Source organism: Brassica napus, chromosome C6, assembly GCF_020379485.1.
Source record: "Brassica napus cultivar Da-Ae chromosome C6, Da-Ae, whole genome shotgun sequence".
Lineage (NCBI taxonomy): Eukaryota > Viridiplantae > Streptophyta > Magnoliopsida > Brassicales > Brassicaceae > Brassica > Brassica napus.
In genome coordinates this window covers 19,028,469-19,050,482 of record NC_063449.1, presented here as the reverse complement: position 1 = coordinate 19,050,482, position 22,014 = coordinate 19,028,469, and the positions used below count along the sequence as shown (strand labels likewise).

Sequence of the window (22,014 nt, the reverse complement as noted above, 5' to 3'; positions counted from 1 at the left end):
GCTAGCTCCTTCCTTGATTAAGTTTCAGATCGGTGGTTTCGTAATATGTTCAAGCACAAGAGTTTCTTTCTATTCTGGTTCGTCGTATGGGTACTGGATTCGATCTAGTCCTCTGTTCCATTCTCTTTTTTTTTTGCATACTCAGTTATGGCTCATTAGAACGAGAGGCATTGAGGCGTCGGCTACAACCAATTTAAAGTAACATCTCTTCAAGCCTTGTTCTACCATGACGTTAGGTAGCTCACGAGGACAGTAACAAGGCTTTGTTTCACCATGACCTTGTTCTACCATGACGTTAGGTAGTTTCACCATGACTTTGTTTCCCATTTGATTCATCGTTTGTCTCAGGGAATCAGTAGTTTTGGTTGTGATCTTGAAGGCCGTGACGAGCATCTCTTTGGAACTTTCCAAAGTAATAATTCTGTTTTCCTTCAATGGAAATAAAAGACTCCTTTGAGTTATTATTAATGGCAATGTGAGTCAGCAGGTGTAGATGGTAAATTCGACCATCCCTCAAGGATCGAAGAACAGACGGCCCGGCCCACATGAAGCGGAGCATTGGCTCGACGCGGCGGCTTGAAGGGTCGATCTCTCGGCGTAATGTGAGAGAGCTTTCGATGGGCTTCTTGACTAAACACCCCGAGAAAACGACTCCACGAGACAATGTGGACTTCTCGGCCCAGCGAGTTAAAGCCCACAGAGACGACACAAACTAGGCCACGGAAGAGCGTGAGGTCAGCTATAAAAGGGGAAGGAAAGGCAACGTAAGGGGGATCCAAAATCACTGATACCCACTGGGCGGCTAGATTAGGGTTTTACCTTTGTTATCTCGCCTTGTTGTATCTCTCCGATAAAGCCTTCGAGGCTCCGGTACCTTTCCTTTTACGTATTTCCTTTCCTTGTAACCGACGAAACGCTCTTCCTACCATTAATAAGACGTCTTTGCTTAAACCCACTTCTAAAACCGAACGTTCTCTCGTTCCATACCGTTTCCCGATCAAACAGTTGGCGCCCACCATGGGGTCTTAGCAAAGTAACGTCGACAAGATGGCGACGAGTAACGACGGCTCTTCCTCTGGAGAAGATCGTGAAGCCGCTGAAGTAACGCCGGCGTCTTTCCACGTGACTCCGACACCACTCCAACCCGCTTCTATAGAAACTATCATGGCGCGCCTTGCGCAGCAAGACGCAGCCCAGAAAGCGGCGACCGACCAAATCGCAGCGCTTGCAAAGATCTTAGCCCCCCCCTCACTGCGAACGTGGAAGCTTCGACGGCGCAGTACCAAAGACATCTGTTTAACACAGAGAGAGCGACTGGTGCAGCACCAATGCAGACTGCCAACCAAGATGTCGCCGATGATGACGTGGCCCAAACCCCGGTGGGTCTTGATGCGCAGACGATAAACAAGCTCGCCGCGCTGAAACAGTCGGTGCTGGATATAAACTCCAAGATCCATCATGTCACCACATCCGCCCCACAGATCGAGCGAGTCCTAGCAGAATCTCTCCGGACACCGTTCACCGAAAAGATAACGAAGGTCCGCCTCCGAAAGATGGAAAAGCTCCGTCTTCCAACCTTTGACGGTGTATCCTACCCTTCTGCTCACGTCATATCCTTCAATATCGCGATGCGACGCACGAACCTCTCTGATGAGGAAAAAGACGCCGGCTTTTGTCAACTTTTCGTCGAAACCCTAGAAGGTATCGCTCTTAACTGGTTCACCGGTCTTCAGGAGAACTCCGTTGATAGTTTTCACGGCCTCTCGACGGCTTTCCTCAAAAATTACATCATGTTTACTAGACAAGAAGCCACCACCACGGATCTTTGGAACCTCAACCACGCAAACGGGCAGAGCTTGGGATATTTTATGGAGAAGTTCAAATCCATTGTCTCGAAAGTCGACGTACCAGATCATATAGCCGTGGAGTCGTTGATGAACACCCTCCACATTAAGTCACCATTTCGGGCTGACCTTTACCGACACCCGACGAGATCAGTACCAGATGCCATCGCTCGATCCAATAACTTCATTCGAATGGAGGAGGATACTAGGGCCAAGGCAGCCAAAGAAGCTGCAGGAAAACAAACTCCCGCCCGGACGAACGACGCTCATCAAGAACCGCGCCAACAAGTGGCAAGCCTAACCAGAAGAAGGGCTACATGAATGCTATAGATGACGGAGAACCATCGGGTTCCGCCGTAATGGCGCGAGAGAAGGGATGGAATCATTGGGATCGAGATACCAGCCAGCCAAAGTCTAACTCCCCCGAACCAGCAAACTCGAACGCCGTCGAGCCGAGTAAATGGTGTTCCTATCATGAGGTCAAATCACATGATACGAACGATTGCAAAGTCTTATACTGACACTTCCTCAAATCCATCGAAAGCGGGAAAATCGAGATTGAATCTCCGCAGAAGCCAAAATACAATAAGAGTTGGAGCAAAAACAAAGAAAAGAAGATTCAGAAATCTCAAGCAAAAGCCCCTCAGAGAGAAGAGCAAACTTATCCAGAGAAAGCCACAGTAACAATCTCAACCTCGAAGGCAAATAAACTGATGAAAAACCACCTAAGAACCGGCGACGGGTGGAAGTGATACTCCCCCGACAGGCTGATTCCTCGGATGATGAAATTCCACCGGTACTAACGGACTTGCGCGAAAAATTGGGCAGAAAAACAGATTCCAAGGACTTACGCACATTTCTGAAGCGGAAGGCCGAAATGGTACAAAAGAACTAGGCAGACCTCAGGACGTCCCTCGACGAGTCTAAAGTAAGAAAGACTACCCGCACCGGAGCTGCTCTAAACCTTCAACCTCAGCCTGCAGATTTACGTGAGCAGATCAACTCCAAAGCCGAAGACTTGCGCGCCAAGCTTAGTCAGCCCAAGCAACATGATTTGCGACCATGCCTCGAAGCGAAACGACAAGCGCAACGGGAATTGATGAAGGTTACGAACACCCCGCACCTCAACGTCATAATGGGTGGTTCACCTCCTTGCGGGGACTCGGTAAGAGCAGTTAAAGATTACAGGCGACAAGCCATCACCGCCCCAAAGTGGCCTTCGCAAGTCGAAGCAGACCATCAAATCTCTTTCTTGGCGGCCGACACTCACGGTATCAGCATGCCGCATAACGACCCACTCCTAATCGATATCGGAATTGGCGAATGCCAGGTCATGAAGGTTCTCGTCGACACAGGCAGCTCAGTCGACCTTATCTTTTGGGACACGCTCGAAAAGATGGGAGTCGACCTGCGAGACATGAAGCCCTGCTCACGCACTCTCACGGGATTCAATGGCTCCTCGGAACAGATGATTGGGACAATTCGTCTCCCAGTTTACGCAGGTGATGTGACCCGCACTGTTAAGTTCTCTGTTATCCGGGCTAGGGCGCCCTACAACGCAATCCTTGGAACGCCTTGGTTACACTCCATGAAAGCCATTCCCTCCACATATCACCAATGCGTTAAGTTCCATGGGAATGATGGAACGACGCAGATGATTCGTGGGGACCAACGGGCCGCGAGAGAGCTACTTATCGCCGCGGTCAAGCTACAACAATCGCCTTCTCTCGTCAACGCAGTCACCAAACCAATACATAAGATCTACCCTCAGAAGGAAGAAATCCACGAGGTTCCCATCGATGGAGCTGACCCATCGAAGGTCGTGCGCTTTGGCGCTTATCTCTCCGACGATCTGCAGACATTAATCATTTCTTTCCGCAAAGAGAATGCCTCAACCTTTGCATGGGTAACTTCTGATATGAAGGGTATAGACCCCACAATAACATCTCACGAATTAAACGTCGATCCGACGTTCAAGCCTATTCGACAGAAGAGGCAGAAGCTCGGATCCGAACGGTCCAAAGCAGTAAATGAGGAAATTGACAGGTTACTTGACGCAGGTTTCATCGCCGAAGTACGATACCCGGAGTGGCTAGTAAACCCCGTCGTCGTTAAAAAGAAAAACGGGAAATGGCGCATTTGTGTTGACTTCACGGATTTGAACAAAGCATGTCCAAAAGACAGTTACACTCTCCCGCATATCGACCGTTTGGTGGAGTCAACTGCCGGTAACGAGCTCCTAACATTTATGGACGCTTTTTCCGGATACAATCAAATCATGATGCATACGGACGATCGCGAGAAAATGGCGTTCATAACGGACAGAGGGACGTATTGCTACAAGGTCATGCCTTTCGGCCTAAAGAACCTAGGAGCGACTTACCAGCGTCTGGTCAATAGAATGTTTGCCGACAAACTTGGCAACACTATTGAAGTTTACATTTATGATATGCTGGTCAAATCACTTCGCGCCAAGGACCATCTCAACCATTTACGAGACTGCTTCAAAACGCTGAACGAGTACGGGATGAAGCTCAACCCGGGGAAATGCACCTTTGGCGTCACGTCCCGAGAGTTCCTAGGTTACATTGTCACCCAGCGAGGCATCGAAGCAAACCCAAAACAAATAACGGCAATCCTCGATCTCCCTAGCTCGAATAACACCCGCGAGGTTCAGCGTTTAACCGGAAGGGTTGTGGCACTAAACAGATTCATCTCAAGATCCACAGACAAGTGTCTCCCGTTCTATGAACTCCTGCCAGGAAATAAGATATTCGTCTGGGACGAAAAATGCGAGGAAGCCTTCAATCAACTCAAGCATTACCTAACGACACCTCCAGTTCTGTCGAAGCCCGAAGTCGGGGACACTCTATCCTTATACGTTGCCGTCACCTCCTCGGCCGTTAGCAGCGTCGTAATACGAGAAGACCGTGGCGAACAGAAACCTATTTTCTACACCAAGCGGATGTCGGAACCGGAAACGAGATACCCAACCTTGGAAAAGATGGCCCTTGCTATCATCACTTCGGCAAGAAAACTCAGACCTTATTTCCAATCGCACACTATCGAGGTGTTCTCCAACCAGCCCCTTAGGACGGTAATGCAAAATATCAACCAATCAGGAAGGCTAACAAAGTGGGCAGTTGAGCTTAGCGAACACGACATCGTGTACAAGAACCGCACAGCAGCTAAGTCGCAAGTTCTCGCTGATTTCCTGATCGAGCTAACGCCGAAGCTAGAACAAGATCTTGTGCTGCCAAGTCTGAACTGGATACTGCAAGTAGATGGTTCATCTACGAACAAAGGTTCAGGGGCAGGCGTACAACTCCAGTCACCGACAGGCGAACTAATCCGACAGTCGTTCAGTTTTGATTTTCCGGAGTCCAACAACGAAGCGGAATACGAGTCTCTCATCACAGGCCTTCGGCTCGCAAAAGCAGTAAAAGCCAAAAGAGTCAATGCATACTGTGACTCCCAACTCGTGGTGAGTCAATTCCTCGGAGACTACGACGTCAAGAACGACAGAATGGATGCTTACTTGAAACTCGTCAAAGATCTCACACAAGATTTCGAATTCTTCGAGCTAACGAAAGTCCCTCGCGGAGAGAACGTATGTGCGGACGCACTCGCAGCCCTTGGGAGTAAGCTACACGATCAGGTGAAAAGGACAATCCCAATACATAGGATTGAAAAGCCAAGCATCAGCCCACCGACGGAACAACTTGCCATTGCAGCATCTATCACCGACGCCATGGACATCGACGAAGGGGAACCTCGCACAACGGAAGTGCAACTCGAAGATTGGCGAACGGAATTCATCGCTTACCTATCCGACGGGATACTACCTACAGAGAAATGGGAAGCAAGACAGCTCAACAGATGCAGTGCGCATTACGTCGTCATGGACGGAACACTCCATCGATGGACTGCAACCAAAGTACTCCTTAGGTGTATCTTTGGAGACGAAACAAGGCTGGTCATGGCCGAAACACATGAAGGAGCAGCAGGCAATCATTCAGGAGGACGAGCTCTCGCACTAAAAGTGAAAAGCCTCGGTTTCTATTGGCCAACAATGAACGCAGATTGCGAATCCTATGTCAAGAAATGCGATAAGTGCCAGCGACACGCTTCAACCACACACAGCCCGACGGAATTGCTCCATACCTTGACGGCAGCATACCCCTTCATGCGATGGGGAATGGATATCATCGGGCCAATGCTGAGCTCTCGACAGAAGAGATTCATCATAGTCTTAACATATTACTTCACCAAATGGGTGGAAGCAGAAGCCTACGCCAACATTACCGACAAGGAGGTGCAGAAGTTCGTCTGGAAAAACATCCTCTGCAGGCACGGGCTCCCGTATGAGATAGTCACAGACAACGGATCCCAATTTATCTCCCACAACTTCAAAGAGTTCTGCGACATATGGAGAATTCGGCTCAACATGTCCACACCGAGAAACCCGCAGAGCAACGGTCAAGTCGAGTCCACTAACAAGATAATCATCGACGGACTCAAGAAATGACTCGACTTGAAGAAAGGTTGCTGGGCCGATGAACTGGATGGGGTCCTCTGGTCCCATAGAACAATACCTCGCGGAGCAACGAAAGCCACCCCCTTCTCGATGGCCTATGGGGTCGAAGCAATGGCACCTGCTGAGGTAAACGTGATGAGTTTACGACGCTCCAAAATGCCGCAGAACATCGAACTTAACCAAGGTATGCTCCTCGACGCACCGGATGATATAGAAGAAAGACGCGACCAAGCATTGCTTCGAATCCAAAACTATCAGCACAAGATCGAAAGCTACTACAAAAAGAAGGTTAAGTCTCGCCCCCTCGAATTGGGAAATCTGGTCCTCCGGAAGGTGTTCGAAAACACTAGGGAATGGAAAGCCGGAAAACTCGGAGCCAACTGGGAAGGACCCAACAAGATCATCGAGGTCGTGAAACCTGAAGTCTACCACCTCGAAACTTCAACCGGCGAAACGGTACCACGAGCCTGGAACTCGAAGCACCTTCGCCTCTTCCACAACTAAAAGTAGCAAAGACAGGTGAACGACCAACGGTCACGTTCACTCTAACAAAAAAAAAAAAAAAAAAAAAAACCGAGTAAATGCCCTCCCAGCCACTTTTACTCGGAAAACAAAGAACTACGAATGGCTTGATCTTCCACAAAGGAGGTACGTAGGCAGCCTTAACGGGTCCAACAAAAATCAAAACAAAAAAATACTTCCCGAGAAGTCGCGCTTCCCCGAGAAGTCGTACAACCCATGCGATACCTACGTGAGTTCGCCCCGGCATCTCGAAACAAACGTACCAGTACTCGCACCCCACGACCGAGTATGTCCTGATCAGACACATACTCGCGGGAATCCGGTCATAATCATAGTATTAACTAATATGCCCGAGACGATGACTCCTAAACATCTCATGATTTGCTTAGTGAGGTTTGGCCGACCGAACGCTTGGAACTTACTTAGAGATTGAGTTAGGAACCGTTGTCATTTAAAAGATGTTTTTCACGGTCTAAAGTAATCCTATATTGACTCATATCTAGTCGACGTACGTCAAGCAAAAAAGGGAACTTGACAAAACGACCAAACAAAACTCGAACAAGAGTTATTGAAATTCGCAGCCCGTACTATATCGCTATCTCGATACGGCGCGAAGTCACACACTCTATAATCATTTTCCTATTTTCATGCAACTCCCCGATCTTCTCTCGCGATGAGATCAGTACCGAACACTCAAAAGAAAAGCAAGACGAGTGATGCAGGATTCGTAAAGAGAAGAAATAAATAGAGTCTTAACAAAAAGGGCAAGGGAATACATCAAGAGCAAGAGTGCCGTGAAGAGATAAAAGAAACAAAGCGACAAAGTTACTCCTCGGGGTCTTCAGCCCACTCCTGTGCAGCGGTTCCACCACCAAGGGACGGCTCCGAAGGATCAGCACGCACTGACCGCTCCGCATCGACGCCCTCAACACGAGTCGTCGCCTCGCCTTCACGAACCTCCGGCTGACTTTCGGGAGGGTGAGCTTCGGAACAAGTCGTCTCTCTACTATGCTCCTTATTAACCGCCTCACCGCCATCATCTTTATCCGGCCCTTCACCCTGATTACCCTCTGGGTTCGAAACAGAAGAGTCAGAGATCTCAAAGACATCCTTCCCGACGGACTTCGTTCCCTCATCAAGAGCATCAGAAGCGAGGGCCGGCGCATCGGCTTTCGACGATCCTTCCCCTGCGGAATGAGATGGAGTGATCGAGGCTCCGGGAAGATTAGCGGGGCTTCAGAGAACTACAGCAGTCCTCGTATTAGCGGGGCTTCAGAGAACTACATCTTGAGGGATATCACGACCACCAGCCTTTAAAGCCTCAAGGCATCTCTTAGTTCCAAACGCCTGGCTCTGAAGCAACCGTGCTGTGTCGAAAGGGCCGCGGCGAGTCCACCATTCACGCAGATTTCCGAAGTGCCTGTTGGATTTCACGATCATCTCGGTCTCAACCCTCATCCTCTCCTTCGTAACCCCATAGACACGCGAATCCCTAAGCCGACCCAACTCTTTCTTATGTTCTTCGGCTTTGACCCCCATCTCTTCTATCAGACTGGCCTTCCGAGACTCCAAAGTCGCAATGGTCACATTAGCGATGGAGAGTTCGGCCTCGGCCGCGTCAGCTCGCTCCCGCTGAATCTTCTTCCGAGCAATCGCTCGTTCTCTCTTCTCGGCCATCCTCACGAACTCATCCCTCCATTCCGCTTTCTTCCGGCGGAGAAGCTTACCCGTGGCCGCCACTGCTTTCTCCGACTTTCTCAAGGCTTCGCGAGTCTTCTTCAAGGCTGTGTCGTATTTCTCAACAACGAAATTCATGCTCCCGTCGCCCTAACATGAAAACAGAATATTTAAGTTTCTTTTTATCACATAAAAGGAACACAGTCAAAGGAAGTACTTACCAGTAATTTAGTGCGAGCAGCGTCGACGTACTCGTCCTTAAAGATCAAATCATACATGGATGGAAGAGGCTTCGGCCCGCATTTGATCTGGCTGACCAACTCAGCACATTTATAAGGAGCATAAATAAGCGGGGTGGGACCATCGTACTCGAACGACACGTGATCAGGAAACTCGACCCTCAGAGTCTTCTTCCGAGACGAAGCACTGACGACTGATGTTCCAGGGGTCGACGAAACTAGAGCACTAGCGACCATCTCTCGATCACCCGTCTTTTTGGATTTCTTCTTCTTCCGCAGTGTAACTTCGGGAGAGGCGTCTTCAAGATCATCCAATGAGGCTAAGTTGAGAGCCGGCTCGCCAGCTGATTCACTCCGATGCACGGGATTGGTGACATCAGTCTCTCGCGGCCTCACGATCCCTGCAGCTTGAGGCTGCTGATTGCCTTCCTTCCTCTTTTTTGATGACGGTTCAGCCGTCTCCTCCTGACTAGGAATCTCAGCTTCAACAGGAGCTGCTTCAGAACCTACGCTGACAGGAAGGTCGTCACGGGGTCTCTTCTCCCCCTTTTTCTTCTTAGGAGCCAAAGTAATGGTACCGGCTGAGGAATCTTGATAATAAGGGCTCGCGTCGGTGGTGCCGGCAATCGCCATCTCGTTAGAAGGTGCAGGTAGTTCGACACTCGGCAGATTAAGTTCGACCGTCATAATCGCACTCAGATCTGGAAGCCCTCTCATTTTCCTTGCCTCGTTGATTCTCTTCTGCTCCTCCTTTGTGAATAGCGAGATCCGCCTCTTAGTCTTGTTGGTAGAAAGAGGATAACTCGAATTCCAATCTTCTGCGAAGAGCACGAGTCCAGAAGCCCGACCATTAGGCAAAGTCAGAGAGTCGTATTGAAATAAAAGAAAAGTATGGACTTACTCCTGGAAATACGATCGATCGAGCGGTGAACCCTCTCCCAAGAAATATTACCCCAATGCTCCTGAGCAAGTCCCGCAACAGCGCGAGCGCTTGTAAGAAAGTCTTCTGGATAGTCACGAGAAATCGGATGGTCGGCGCATAAAAAAAAACAACAAAGACAGAAAGCAGTTAGGATACGAAGGAACGATACGAGTTAACGAAGATGTTCTACCAAGCAAATTGTTCCATAAGACACGGTAGTCGTCATCTGGCGGGTCTTCGAAGGCAGAGTCATCACATTTAACGAAGAAATAAGATCTCTGCCAATCCGGCGTCTTGTTAGGATGCCTTCCTATCACATTGTAGATGGTACGCATCTTTATCAACAGAAGCCCGTCGTCTAACGAGCTGACGGACGTCAACTCCTCGAGGACACGAACGCTCAACGAGACATAAATTTCAGCAGCCATAACCATCAGGGCCACCGTGATACGCCATGAACCATTCAAAAACTGACTTATCGCTGCATCTCGGTGCCTCGCATACGATGTGATTAGTCGAGGAATTGGGAACCAAAGCTTCGTATCGTCCCGAAAGTAGGATTCGTAAACGCACTGATACCCAACTGGTGGTGACCAAGGCCTCTGGTTTTCCGAGGGAATCAAGAAAGTTACCCCTAGTCCATGACGTTCCCTCAGAAGCTTCGTCACGCTATTGGGAGTTGACTGAGTCTTAGTAACATTCTCCCAAGCTTGACCGCTCACATCGGGAGAGCGCAGGAACTCGAAAGCTAACGCCGGGAGCTCCTCGAAGATCCCTCCAGGATAATAGCACGTCGGCACGTAATTGACAGCGAGAGCTTCTTCCCTCGCACCGCCGGAACCGTCTCTCTCGCAAGCCTGGGGCTCATCTGGATTTCCTCTCACTTTTTGCCGATACGAACGCGCAGATTCGGAGATTAGGATCCTTTGAGACAGATCTAAATTCCCGGTGTCCATCATCGCCTCATGATGAATCCGTTCAAATTCTTCAAGCGGTGCCTCGGTCGCATCTCTCGAAGGACTAGAGGAGGCTGCGATCTCTTTTCCTCTTTGTTTATGAGATAACATCCCGCCAGACGACATATCGCTATCTATGTTGCAACAACTACCTAGAGAGAGAAATAAGAAGGAAGAGAGAGAGAATACCTGAGAAGTGTGGAGAAGAATTGAGAGAATGTGAAGGAAGCGAATATTTATAGGGAAATAAGGGGTGCCTCCCCGAGGCGTCATCATTCGGCCTACATGGGCCTATGTGGGCCTAGGAATAGTTACCTAGCCGCCGAAGAAATCGGAGCGTCGTTTCGACTTCCCGTTTTAACCGGCTTCAACCCCGATCAGAACCAACGGTTAAGGGAAAACCTAACCAAACCAAAGCCGGTTCGGTAGAGATTTTACTAAACCACCCGATGAAGGGGAAACGCCTAACGATACCTCGCGACATCCGGTCAGGAGACATTCATTCGAAACGTTCCGTCTGTCCTCCCAAACCTTTAACTTCCTAAATTCATCGAATCCGACAGGATCTTCATCTCGATGAACTGGGGGGACTTACTGTAGATGGTAAATTCGACCATCCCTCAAGGCCCGAAGAACAGACGGCCCGGCCCACATGAAGCGGAGCATCGGCTCGACGCGGCGGCTTGAAGGGTCGATCTCTCGGCGTAATGTGAGAGAGCTTTCGATGGGCTTCTTGACTAAAAACCCCGAGGAAACGACTCCACGAGACAATGTGGGCTTCTCGGCCCAGCGAGTTAAAGTCCACAGAGACGACACAAACTAGGTCACAGAAGAGCGTGATGTCAGCTATAAAAGGGGAAGGAAAGGCAACGTAAGGGGGATCCAAAATCACTGATACCTACTGGGCGGCTAGATTAGGGTTTTACCTTTGTTATCTCGCCTTGTTGTATCTCTCCGGTAAAGCCTTCGAGGCTCTGGTACCTTTCCTTTTACGCATTTCCTTTCCTTGTAACCGACGAAACGCTCTTCCGACCATTAATAAGACGTCTTTTCTTAAACCCACTTCTAAAACCAAACGTTCTCTCGTTCCGTACCGTTTCCCGATCAAACAGCAGGACAGGGAAAAATAAAAAAGCGAATATTACGGGAAGGGTAAGGGCAAGATCCAAGTGGGTAATGGTGGCAGAAAGAAAGAACAAAAGACCCCACATTAATCAATGTAACAACCGTGGAGATGAAGAAGGTCTCTTTATAGGAACACAGCTGGGAGCCGTCAAGAGTTCATTCTCAAGACGATCATGTCAGGTACAATCGTGGTATAAGAAGAGAACGAAGCCCATAAAATGATGTAAGAGAGGAAGTACGTGAGGAGGGATATATTCTGAACCAGGATGTGAGGAACACTCAGTCGGAAGAGAAGGAGTTGACCCATTCATCTTCAGAGTTTCAAGCTGAACTTATCAAAACTCATGCTGCACCAACAAAGGTAATACCGGAAACTTTAGTTGAGGAAAATGGCTTAGATTTGGTCAAAGATACTGTATAGGAGCGGGATAATTTGTTAGGTGTTGATGGGATGGACTTGGATGAGTTTCTTAATAGCTTGTTAACGAATGGGAACAATGAGAATGTTGAGGATGAATTTCATAGTCTCTCTGATGAGGATATTGAGGATGATGTTAAGTTTCGGGAAGATGGGGTATGTTAATGTAGAGGAGGAAAAACAGAGTGACGATGCAGAGACAAAGACTCTGGTTGCTGGAGATACGGTGATGAAGCAGGGGGCCCCGAAAGTGGTTGTTTAAACCATCGACTATCACAGGTGGATCAACAAAGATGAGAATGTATCAGGCGCTGATTTCTCCACGCACGTGTTCTGTTGCCAAAACAGGCACCAGCCAAGGAGAAAACTCTAAACAGGTGGAGGATAAGGGTATATCCAACCCAAAACCTTAATAGTGTTTATGGATCAAGTCAGTCCAGTTGAGAAGTTATGCGAGCAGTTTTTGGTTTATGGTTTCAGTATTTTAATTGTTCTAATAAGCTCCATGAGCATTTTATCTTGTTTTATTGTTGAGGTTTCGTGGATTTCTGTTTTTTTTTATTGATGATTTGGTTATTGGTAAGATCTAGATCATGCATTGGAATAAAATTTGCTATTTAACCTGCTGGTACTGGTGGTGTGTGGATTTGATAATCATTATCAATGCATTCAGATGTTCTGATCCTCTTTGGAAGGTCTTTCATTATTGGATTGCACTTAGGACCGTTAGAATAACCTGGTCTTGCGCTAGAAACTTGGGAATTTGGCATACCTTGGTCTTGGTATATGGAAAAGATAATGCGTTTGGTCTCGTTAAACCGAATGCAGCTACGAACTAGATGTCTTACAGATGTGCTGGACAGGTTTACTGGTCTAACCCGACAACAAGCACGAGGGTTGGGTGATATGCGATACAATGGTAATGGATTGAGAGTACAATGGTGAACTATAAAGCAGTGCCAGGCTAGGAGTCTTGAGGTCCTGATTTTTTTAACAAGGAATGAGTTATGGAATACCTTTTTTACACATCGGTTCCTATTTAATGGCTCTATAGTTATATTGCTTTGTTTTATTTGGGTTACACATGATGCAACCTAAATTATCGATCAGTATTTATTCTTGACGATTTTGTCTTGTGTATGATTATGGTTATATATGAATCGGAGGTTACTACACAATAAGGATATACAGTACTATTTATTTTGGTTACATGGGTGTTTTTGTTTTGGTGGTGCACATTGCTTCTTCACATAGTATAATCTTATGAGGTGGGTACAGAAACAAACAACAGACATTTGGAAAATATGGTATCACGGCTGCATGCGGAGAAGAAGCAATCACTTTTGCCTGCCTTGGTAATCAGAATATCAATGCAACATCATAGGTTATCTGGACACGTAGGGTTTCTTTGCACCCGGTTGCTTAGCTCAAAGGAGCAAATCAAAAAAAAATTATAAAAGTTCTCAGCTGGAATTGTAGGGATATGTGAAGCAAATAGACAATAAGTTATCTCAGAGAGATATGGCATAAACATAAACCTGATTTTTTTTGTTCTTATCAGAAATAAAGCAAGATTTTGCTTTCGTTCAAGGACTTCAGTCACACTTTGATTTTGATAATTTAATTATGGTTGATCCGAATGGGACGAGTGGAGGATCAGCTTTATACTTCAATAGTGAGTATCAGGTTAAAGTCTTATACTCAAGTAACGGAATGATAGATGTGGGAAATCAGTCTTCATGAAATTTGTATACGGAGACCCGTTTCAAAAATTAAGAGATCAAATATGGAAAACATATGAAATATGGCCTGGAAAGATCAGGCATGTGGTTTATTATTGGAGATTGAATGAGATCACTGGAAACCATGAAAAAACAAGGTGGTTCTTTGAGACATGCAAGATCATTACTATCCTTCAATAATATGATTCAGAATAGCGGACTTTTGAAATTTCCTGCCAGGGGGAATCAAATGTCCAGGCAAGGAAGAAGAGAGAAAACGACGATTCGGTGTTGTTTGGACCGAGTTTTAGCAAATGAGGACTGACAAGCGTTTTTCCATGTTCTTACACATAATATTTAGGGATGATAGGCTCTGACCATCCACCAGTAGTGACTTATCTTGAGGATGAAGTACCCAGATGGTGGGGACAATTTCGATTTGATAAAAGATGAATGGACAGGACGGCTTATTGGAATCCATTGGTAGAGGCTGGGGTCATTCAACATAGGGGAATATGGGGGATTTTTGTATCGAAAATTAGTAATTGTCTTCATGAGATTTCTCTTTAGCGAAAGAATAATCCGCCATATGGCAAGGAGAAAATCAGTGAACTTCAAAATGTTCTGGAAGAAGTACAAACAGAAAACAACAAAACTCAAGAGGATATACTGGAAGTATCTGGAAAGTTACAGGAAGCGTATAAGGATGAGGAGGAGTTTTGGCAACAGAAGAGTCGGAATATGTGGTATATATTAGCGGATCTTGATACTAAATTTTATCATGACCGAAGGAAACGTCGTGCTCGTAATAGGATTGTAGGTCTCTATGAATATAATGGAAACTGAATAATAGAGGAAAAAAGGTAGAAAATGTTGCTGTGGATTACTTTCATGGCATGTTTAGTACCACTTCTCCCTCAGAATTCCAAAGTTTTATGGATGAGATTACGCCTAGCATCACTCCACAAATGAATCAAAGGTTATTCAGGATTGCAGCGGAGGATGAAGTACAACGAGGTTTGTTAATGACGCTTCCAGAGAAAGCATTTGGACCGGATGGAATGACAACTCTATTTTTTCATAACTCTTTACATATAATAATAAAGGACATCCTGGATATGGTTGATTATTTTTTTACCACAGGGAAACTGGATACAAGGTTAAATATTACAAATTTTGCTTGATTCCTAAGACGAAGCAGCCCACAAGGATGACAGAGCTCAGGCCTATAAGCTTGTGTAATGTAGGATACAAGACTATATCTAAGGTATTATGTCAGAGGTTGAAGGCTTGCCTTCCCACACTTATCTTGGAAATACAATCGGCTTTTGTGGCTGGAAGATTGATCTCTCACAATATCTCATTCTTCATGAGATGTCACTACAAAAGAGGTTTTTCTTATCGTAAGAAAAAAACTGTGACATGTTATTGTTAGCGTTATTGAAACCGCTATGTTTACCCGAACTATAATAAGCATCCCCTATATCATAGCAGTTTTATAAAATGCTATTGTCTCTAAACTATATAATAGCATTTCTCATAGTTTTCTATTATTGGGTTACATCATAATTAAATAAAAATTAAAATTAATTCAAAAACTGATTTTTACAGCTATTTTCTTTTTCTTTTTTAAAAAAAAAATACTATTATTTTCTATACTATTTTGTGTGTTTAATATATATAATATTTTTAATATATTTTCGTAAACAAAAAAAAATATTGAGAAAACATAAACAAATTATAATTCACAATATAAAATTTATAGATTTAAATTTATAATTTTAAAAGTTAAACTTTATGATTGATATTTGGGTATAAAATAGAGTTTAGGGTTTATGATATATAACATAGGGTTTAAGTTTAAAATTTGAAATTAAAATTCAGAGTAAAAATAAAATAAATGAAGTTAAGGGTTTAAGAAATAGAGTTTTGGTGTTTAAGTTTGAAATCATAAGATTTATATTAAGATTATGCTTTGGATATAGAGTATAAATTTCGAGTTTAAGGATTGAAGTATAGTGTTAGGGTTAGTTTTAGAATATAAAATTTATGTATTTGAGTTTATAATTAATTGCATTTTAGTGTTATGATATAAGGTTTGGAGTATGGGGTTTGAGATTTAGAGTAAAATTAGATTATTGAATAAAGTTTTAAGATTATTATTTATGCTAGAGTGTTTTGAGTAAAAATTTGGGGTTTGGTTTATTGTATTATTTTAAAATTTTGAGGGTAGAGATAATTCTTTAAGATTTTTGAGATTTAAGTAGGGAATATTAGATTTGAAGTTTAATTTATGAATTTAAATATATGGGGGTTGGACTTAGGGTAAGATTTGATATTATTTTTTGAAAATAATAAATTGATAGTTTATATCAAGGTTTGGTGTTTAAGTTTGAAAAATATTAGATTAATATTTAGATTATGATTTGGATGTAGAGTTTTAGGGTTTGAAGTGTAATGTTAAAGGTTGGTTTTAAAATTTTGAGATTAAATTTTGAAAATAACTAAATTTTGAATTCTATTTTAAGATTTGGAACTAAAATATGAACAGTAGGTGTGTTGAATACAATATGTTAGTGTTTATATTTATGATTTGGAGTATAAGGTTTATGGTTAGAGTTTATGTATAGAGTTTATGTATAGAGTTTGACTAAGGATTTAAGGTTTGTGTTTTGGAAGTTAAAGATTAAGATTAAAAGGAATAACTTTGAGTTTAAGTTTATGATTTCAGGTTATTGTATGAAAAGATTAGAGTTTTAAATTTTATGTCTAGAGTTTAACGTTTAATACATGTTTAGGGTTTAAGATTTCAAAGATTAGAAATTGATTTTTCATTGCAGTTCTCAAAACAATGCTATCATAATGTGTTATAGAAAGAAAAAAATTATGTCTTGGCATGTGTCTAATTTTCACTTAAATATTAGCGATATTAGTGATTTTCTCTTTCCACTCACTAATTTTACACAACAACATTAATACACTGCTATTAATATAAACCTTTAAAAAATTGATTTTTGATAGCAGTTCATAAATACGCTATCATAATGTGCTATCAATATCATTTTTTTTTATAGTGTGAATAAAGCATATGATAGGATTGAATGGACCTTTATTCAGGCACTACTTCACAAGAGGGGATTTTGTTGTAGGCACGGGTCCAGCCAATCTTTTCGGATCGACTGAGGTTCCGGATCCGACAGCAAGACCTTATGGGCGAACAGCCAGAATGGACTTTTGGAAGCCGATTTGTAACCTGAAACAAAAGTGTAAGTTTTTATGAGTTTTCCAGATCCGACAGCAAGACGGTATGGGCGAACGACCGGAATGCACTTTTGGAAGCCGATTTGTAACCTGAAACAAAAGTGTAAGTTTTTATGATTTTTCTTATGGATTTTTATGAATGAAACATAAACATATAAGATAACTAAAATTATGAATAGAATATGAATGAAAATGGACGAGTTGATCAATGGGCGATAGATGATATGCAATATGGAAATAACAAAGAAAAGAGATAGGATCGATGGAGGATGGGATCTTGTTGCTGGATGTATGTCTCTCTCAACAACATCAGTGGATGGAATGATGAATAGAGATGGATCCGGTTCGTGTTGGACGTGTATCGCTCTCGAGATCGGACGAGGGATGAAGATGGATCGATGGACTCCACAAAGAACAATGGACGGCTCTTTGATATGTCAAGGATTTTCTCTCAAGTTGGCTTCACGCGAACTGGAAAGACTTTAGGGCTTTTCTAGGAGAAAACTGACTCATATATTAGCTTAGGTACACGGCTTCTTATAGTGGGTATTAAATACCCGGCAGTTTTGCCCTTCTAGGAGACTTGAAACAAAAACAACATGGACTGTAAAACGACAAGGCCAAAACATAATGGGCCGACTCTACTTGGACTACTAAAGCAAAGGCTAACAAAGACCTTAAATTATTGGACTCAAATCGAGCTAATGAAACTCGAATCAGCAAAGAAAAGGAAAGAGAACCTAATCAATTTGGAATACAGAAATTATGGAAACTAAGGTATTGCGGTCGACCCAAAAATGGAAACTGGTCGAGGAAATTGGTTAGAAACAAATCCGACCAGCTTTCTAACCAAGCTAAATATCTAACAATTGTTTTTTTTTTGTATTTTCAATTTGAATGTAATGATGAACACAAAAGAACAGAAACCTAAATATGCATTTTTTTTTAAGATAATGCACAAGGGAAAGAATGCAACTAAGGGAAATAGATAACTGAAGGAACCAGCTTCGGCTCTGAAACCAAAATGTTGTAGGCACGGGTCCGGCCAATCCTGTTGGATCGACTGAGATTCTGGATCCGACAGCAAGACGGTATGGGCAAACGGCCGGAAAGGACTTTTGGAAGCCGATTTGTAACCGAAACAAAAGTGTAAGTTTTTATGAGTTTTCTTATGGATTTTTATGAATGAAACAGAAACAAATAAGATAACTAAAATGATGAATATAATATGAATGATGATGGACGAGTTGATAAACGGGCGATAGATGATATGAAATATGGAAATAACAAAGAAAGAGATAGGATCGATGGAGGATGGGATCTTGTTGCTTGACATATGTCTCTCTCAACAAAATCAGTGGATGGAATGATGAAAAGAGATGGATCTAGTTATTGCTGGACATGCGTCTCTCTCAAGATCGGACGAGGGATGAAGATGGATCGATGGACTCCACAAAGAACAATGGACGGCTCATTGATATGTCAAGGATTTGCTCTCAAGTTGGCTTCACATGGACTGGAAATAATTTAGGATTTTTCTAGGGGGAAACTGACTCATATATTAGCTTAGGTAAAATAAATACACGGCTGCTTAATTTTGGATTAAATACCCGACTGCTTTGCCCTTCTAGGGGACTTAAAGCAAAAACAACATGGACTCTCTTGGACTCTAAAAGGGCAATGCCAAAACATAATGGGCCGACTCTACTTGGACTACTAAAGTGAAGGCTAACAAAGGCCTTGAATTATTGGACTCACATCGAAAATAAAAGGCTAACAAGTTTGCCCATTATGTCTTAATGAAATCAAAAATAAATAAACAAAACACAAACCAAAAAACAATAAACTGGTTAGAATCATAATTGAATCCTTACATGCTTACCTTATTTGGAACAGGCGGCTAAGTCTCTAAACCAGATTCAATTGGACTTGAGGCCGAACCGAGATTGAATGTGGAGATAATTACACTGGCTTGGTTCTGGGTGATGGATGAGAACTGGATCGAACCGTACGGATCTTGAACCTCTATTGGAACGGCTTGTTCTTCAATCTGTAACTCGGCTATTTCTGAATCAGCAGCTGCTTGAGGCCGGTCTGTCCTGATCTAGCATTTCTTAGACAGCCTTGGTGAGATTATCTCTTATGCCCCCAAACCTGACCTGGTTGTAGGACCCTTGCGAACTAGAGGAACCTCAGCTTGCGTGACCACAACAGATTTGACCATGTTGGATCCAACTAATGATGGAATATATTTCCTCGGTACAGTATAGAGTTTTATTGAATGGCCAACCATGGGGACACATAATTCCACATAAGATCCTACGACAGGGTGATCATTTGTCTCGTTAAGAACTAATTGTTAATATTAATAAGGCTGAGAAAGAGAAACATTTAACAGGTATGAAAGTTGCAAGGGCTTGTCCCTCAATTTCTCATCTGCTCTTTCAAGATGATAGTCTCTTCTTTTGTAGAGCACAAAAACAGGAATGCCAGAAATTTCTCAAGATTTTGAAAGAATATGAGGGGGTATCGGGTCAGCACATAAATTTTCAAAAGTCTCCGATTCAATTTGTTCATAAGATTGAGGAATCCATCAGACATGAACTCTGGGATATATTAGGGATACAAAATTTAGGAGGAATGTGATCATATCTTAGAATGCCTGATAATTTGGGAGGATCAAAAATACAAGTTTTTGGTTTTGTATACGATCGTTTAAATAACAGAGAAAAATGGATGGAGTTTTAAGTATTTTACCAAGGGAGGAAAGGAATTGATTATAAAATCTGTGGTGACAGCTATGCCAAATCATGTGATGTCTTGTTTTTGTATACCAAAAACGGTAACGAAAAAGCTAACGAGTGCAGTGGCACAATTTTGGTGGAGCTCAGGGGGTAATACTAAACTAATACACCGGAAATCATGGTATAAACTATGTACTCCTAAGGACGAAGGATGCTTAGGTTTTAAAGATCTCACGGACTTTAATATAACTATATTGTGCCAGCAATTATGGCGGATAGAGAAACCAACAACCTTATTTTCTCGAGTTTTCAAAGGACGGTATTTGAGGAATACATAGCCCCTGGAAACGATCAGATCGTACTCACCGTCATATGGTTGACATAGTATTGTGTATGCTAGATATCTGGTTACCAAGGACTAATCAAAAGAGTGGGATCAAGATTATCTATCTAAGTATGAAATGATCCTTGACTCCCACCCACCCACCTGAGACCGGCACACAAAAATCAACATAATCTTTACCATGGCCATACAGTGGACTCTCTCATCAATGCAACTTCGAGAACATGGAACTTACATGCCATTCAGTCTCTGGTGGATTCCTCACCACCAATTTTGGTTAATCCGGTTGCGAAGCCGAAGCATTCACTTTCTCCTCCACTAAGAAAATACGACATACATTGAAGCTTTTAATGGAATCAGCAAGGGATTGAGAACCAAACCTGAGGAGACCTTGAGGTGTAATCGAACTGTGGTGAAGACAAAAGCATGAATAAAGTTTTTCTGTTCCTCCAAAAAAAAAGAAGATAAATATGTCGAGACGACCAAGGAGCCCTCGCAGCATTGGGATGACGCCTCCTTTGAACGCAAGCAAGAACCTGAGTTGAGACTAGACACCAAGCCTCATAACATTGACAGCCAACGATCCACTCCACAATAAAGACAGTCTTCGCTAACATCACATATGAAGAACAGAGGAGAGAGCCCATCTCCAACCCTCATGTGTTGTCACCACAAGAACTCCGACCAGATCTACAAACAGAAAATTAGAACCGTCGAGGTCCAAACCCTAAAAGCCGACTTTTTCCCTCACGCAACCCTTGATTACTTGTTGAAAACTACATAAAAGGACCTTAAAACACCGGATCTAGCTCTCTTCGGAGCAGATCTAGGATTCCAGCGGAAAAGCCTCCGCCAGAGCGTCAGACATATCGCTGCAAAGAGAAAGATGAGGAAGGAGAGAAAATGAAAAGAGGGAGGGAGGAAGAGACTTTGGGACAACGGAGCGAAGACCGAACTCGGAACAACGAAATCACCTTTATAATCGCTTCTTAGAGAGAGTTTTTGTTTTTTCACGTGTTTTTCCACGTCAAAGTTTTTCAAATTAGAATTCTTATAAATTATATTAATATATTTGACATGAATTTTTAATTTTTTTAAGAAATTTATAAATTAAATACTAACATAATATATAGTGATATTTTGGAAAATTCAGTTTGAGAGATCCCGAATAATAAGTTTAGATTTTCTTTAACACTGGATAACATACATTACATCATCATATAATTCTAATTCTATTACATATGATGATCAACTACGAGTAATATATGCGATATTAATTAATAATTTCACGGATAATGATTCTACGATGAAATTCTCTCCGAAACACTTCGATCAACGGAAGGTTCCGTAAGTACGTCATTTTTTATAGATAGGCTCTCTTTACAGCAAACAATCACAACAAACGGTTCTGCTTACATTACTTTAGAACCTCCGATAAGATTTGTATCATGTAATCTGCAATAAATTGCATATGTTGGAATTTAAATCCCAGATCTAAGTATATACGTTTTTAAACTTTAACCTACCGAGTGCTTTTGCTAATATGTTTAGAATAAGACGATTAGACTTAGAGCTATTTTGACTTTTCCTCTACGCACGTTTCCAATTTTCCTTATATGGATATTGAGTTAATTATTTTATGTATACCAATCTGATGATTACAAGAAACACCGCACGTCGGTGCAACACTTTGAACCCATGTGAC

At 43.1% G+C, this 22,014-nt stretch overlaps 2 protein-coding genes across 2 annotated transcripts; one reads left to right on the top strand and one right to left on the bottom strand.

Moving 5' to 3' along the window:
• Positions 1–1,328: 1,328 nt before the first annotated feature.
• LOC106403793 lies at positions 1,329–2,165 on the top strand. Its single transcript, XM_013844580.1, has one exon. It carries the CDS (start codon positions 1,329–1,331, stop codon positions 2,163–2,165), a length of 837 nt encoding a protein of 278 aa, XP_013700034.1.
• Positions 2,166–7,728: 5,563 nt separating this feature from the next.
• LOC106403794 (meiosis-specific protein ASY2-like) lies at positions 7,729–10,823 on the bottom strand. Its single transcript, XM_013844582.1, has 4 exons — positions 9,911–10,823; positions 8,802–9,637; positions 8,205–8,730; positions 7,729–8,090 (listed from the first exon to the last, which is right to left on the bottom strand). Exons 1-4 carry the CDS (start codon positions 10,821–10,823, stop codon positions 7,729–7,731), a joined length of 2,637 nt encoding a protein of 878 aa, XP_013700036.1.
• Positions 10,824–22,014: the final 11,191 nt, after the last annotated feature.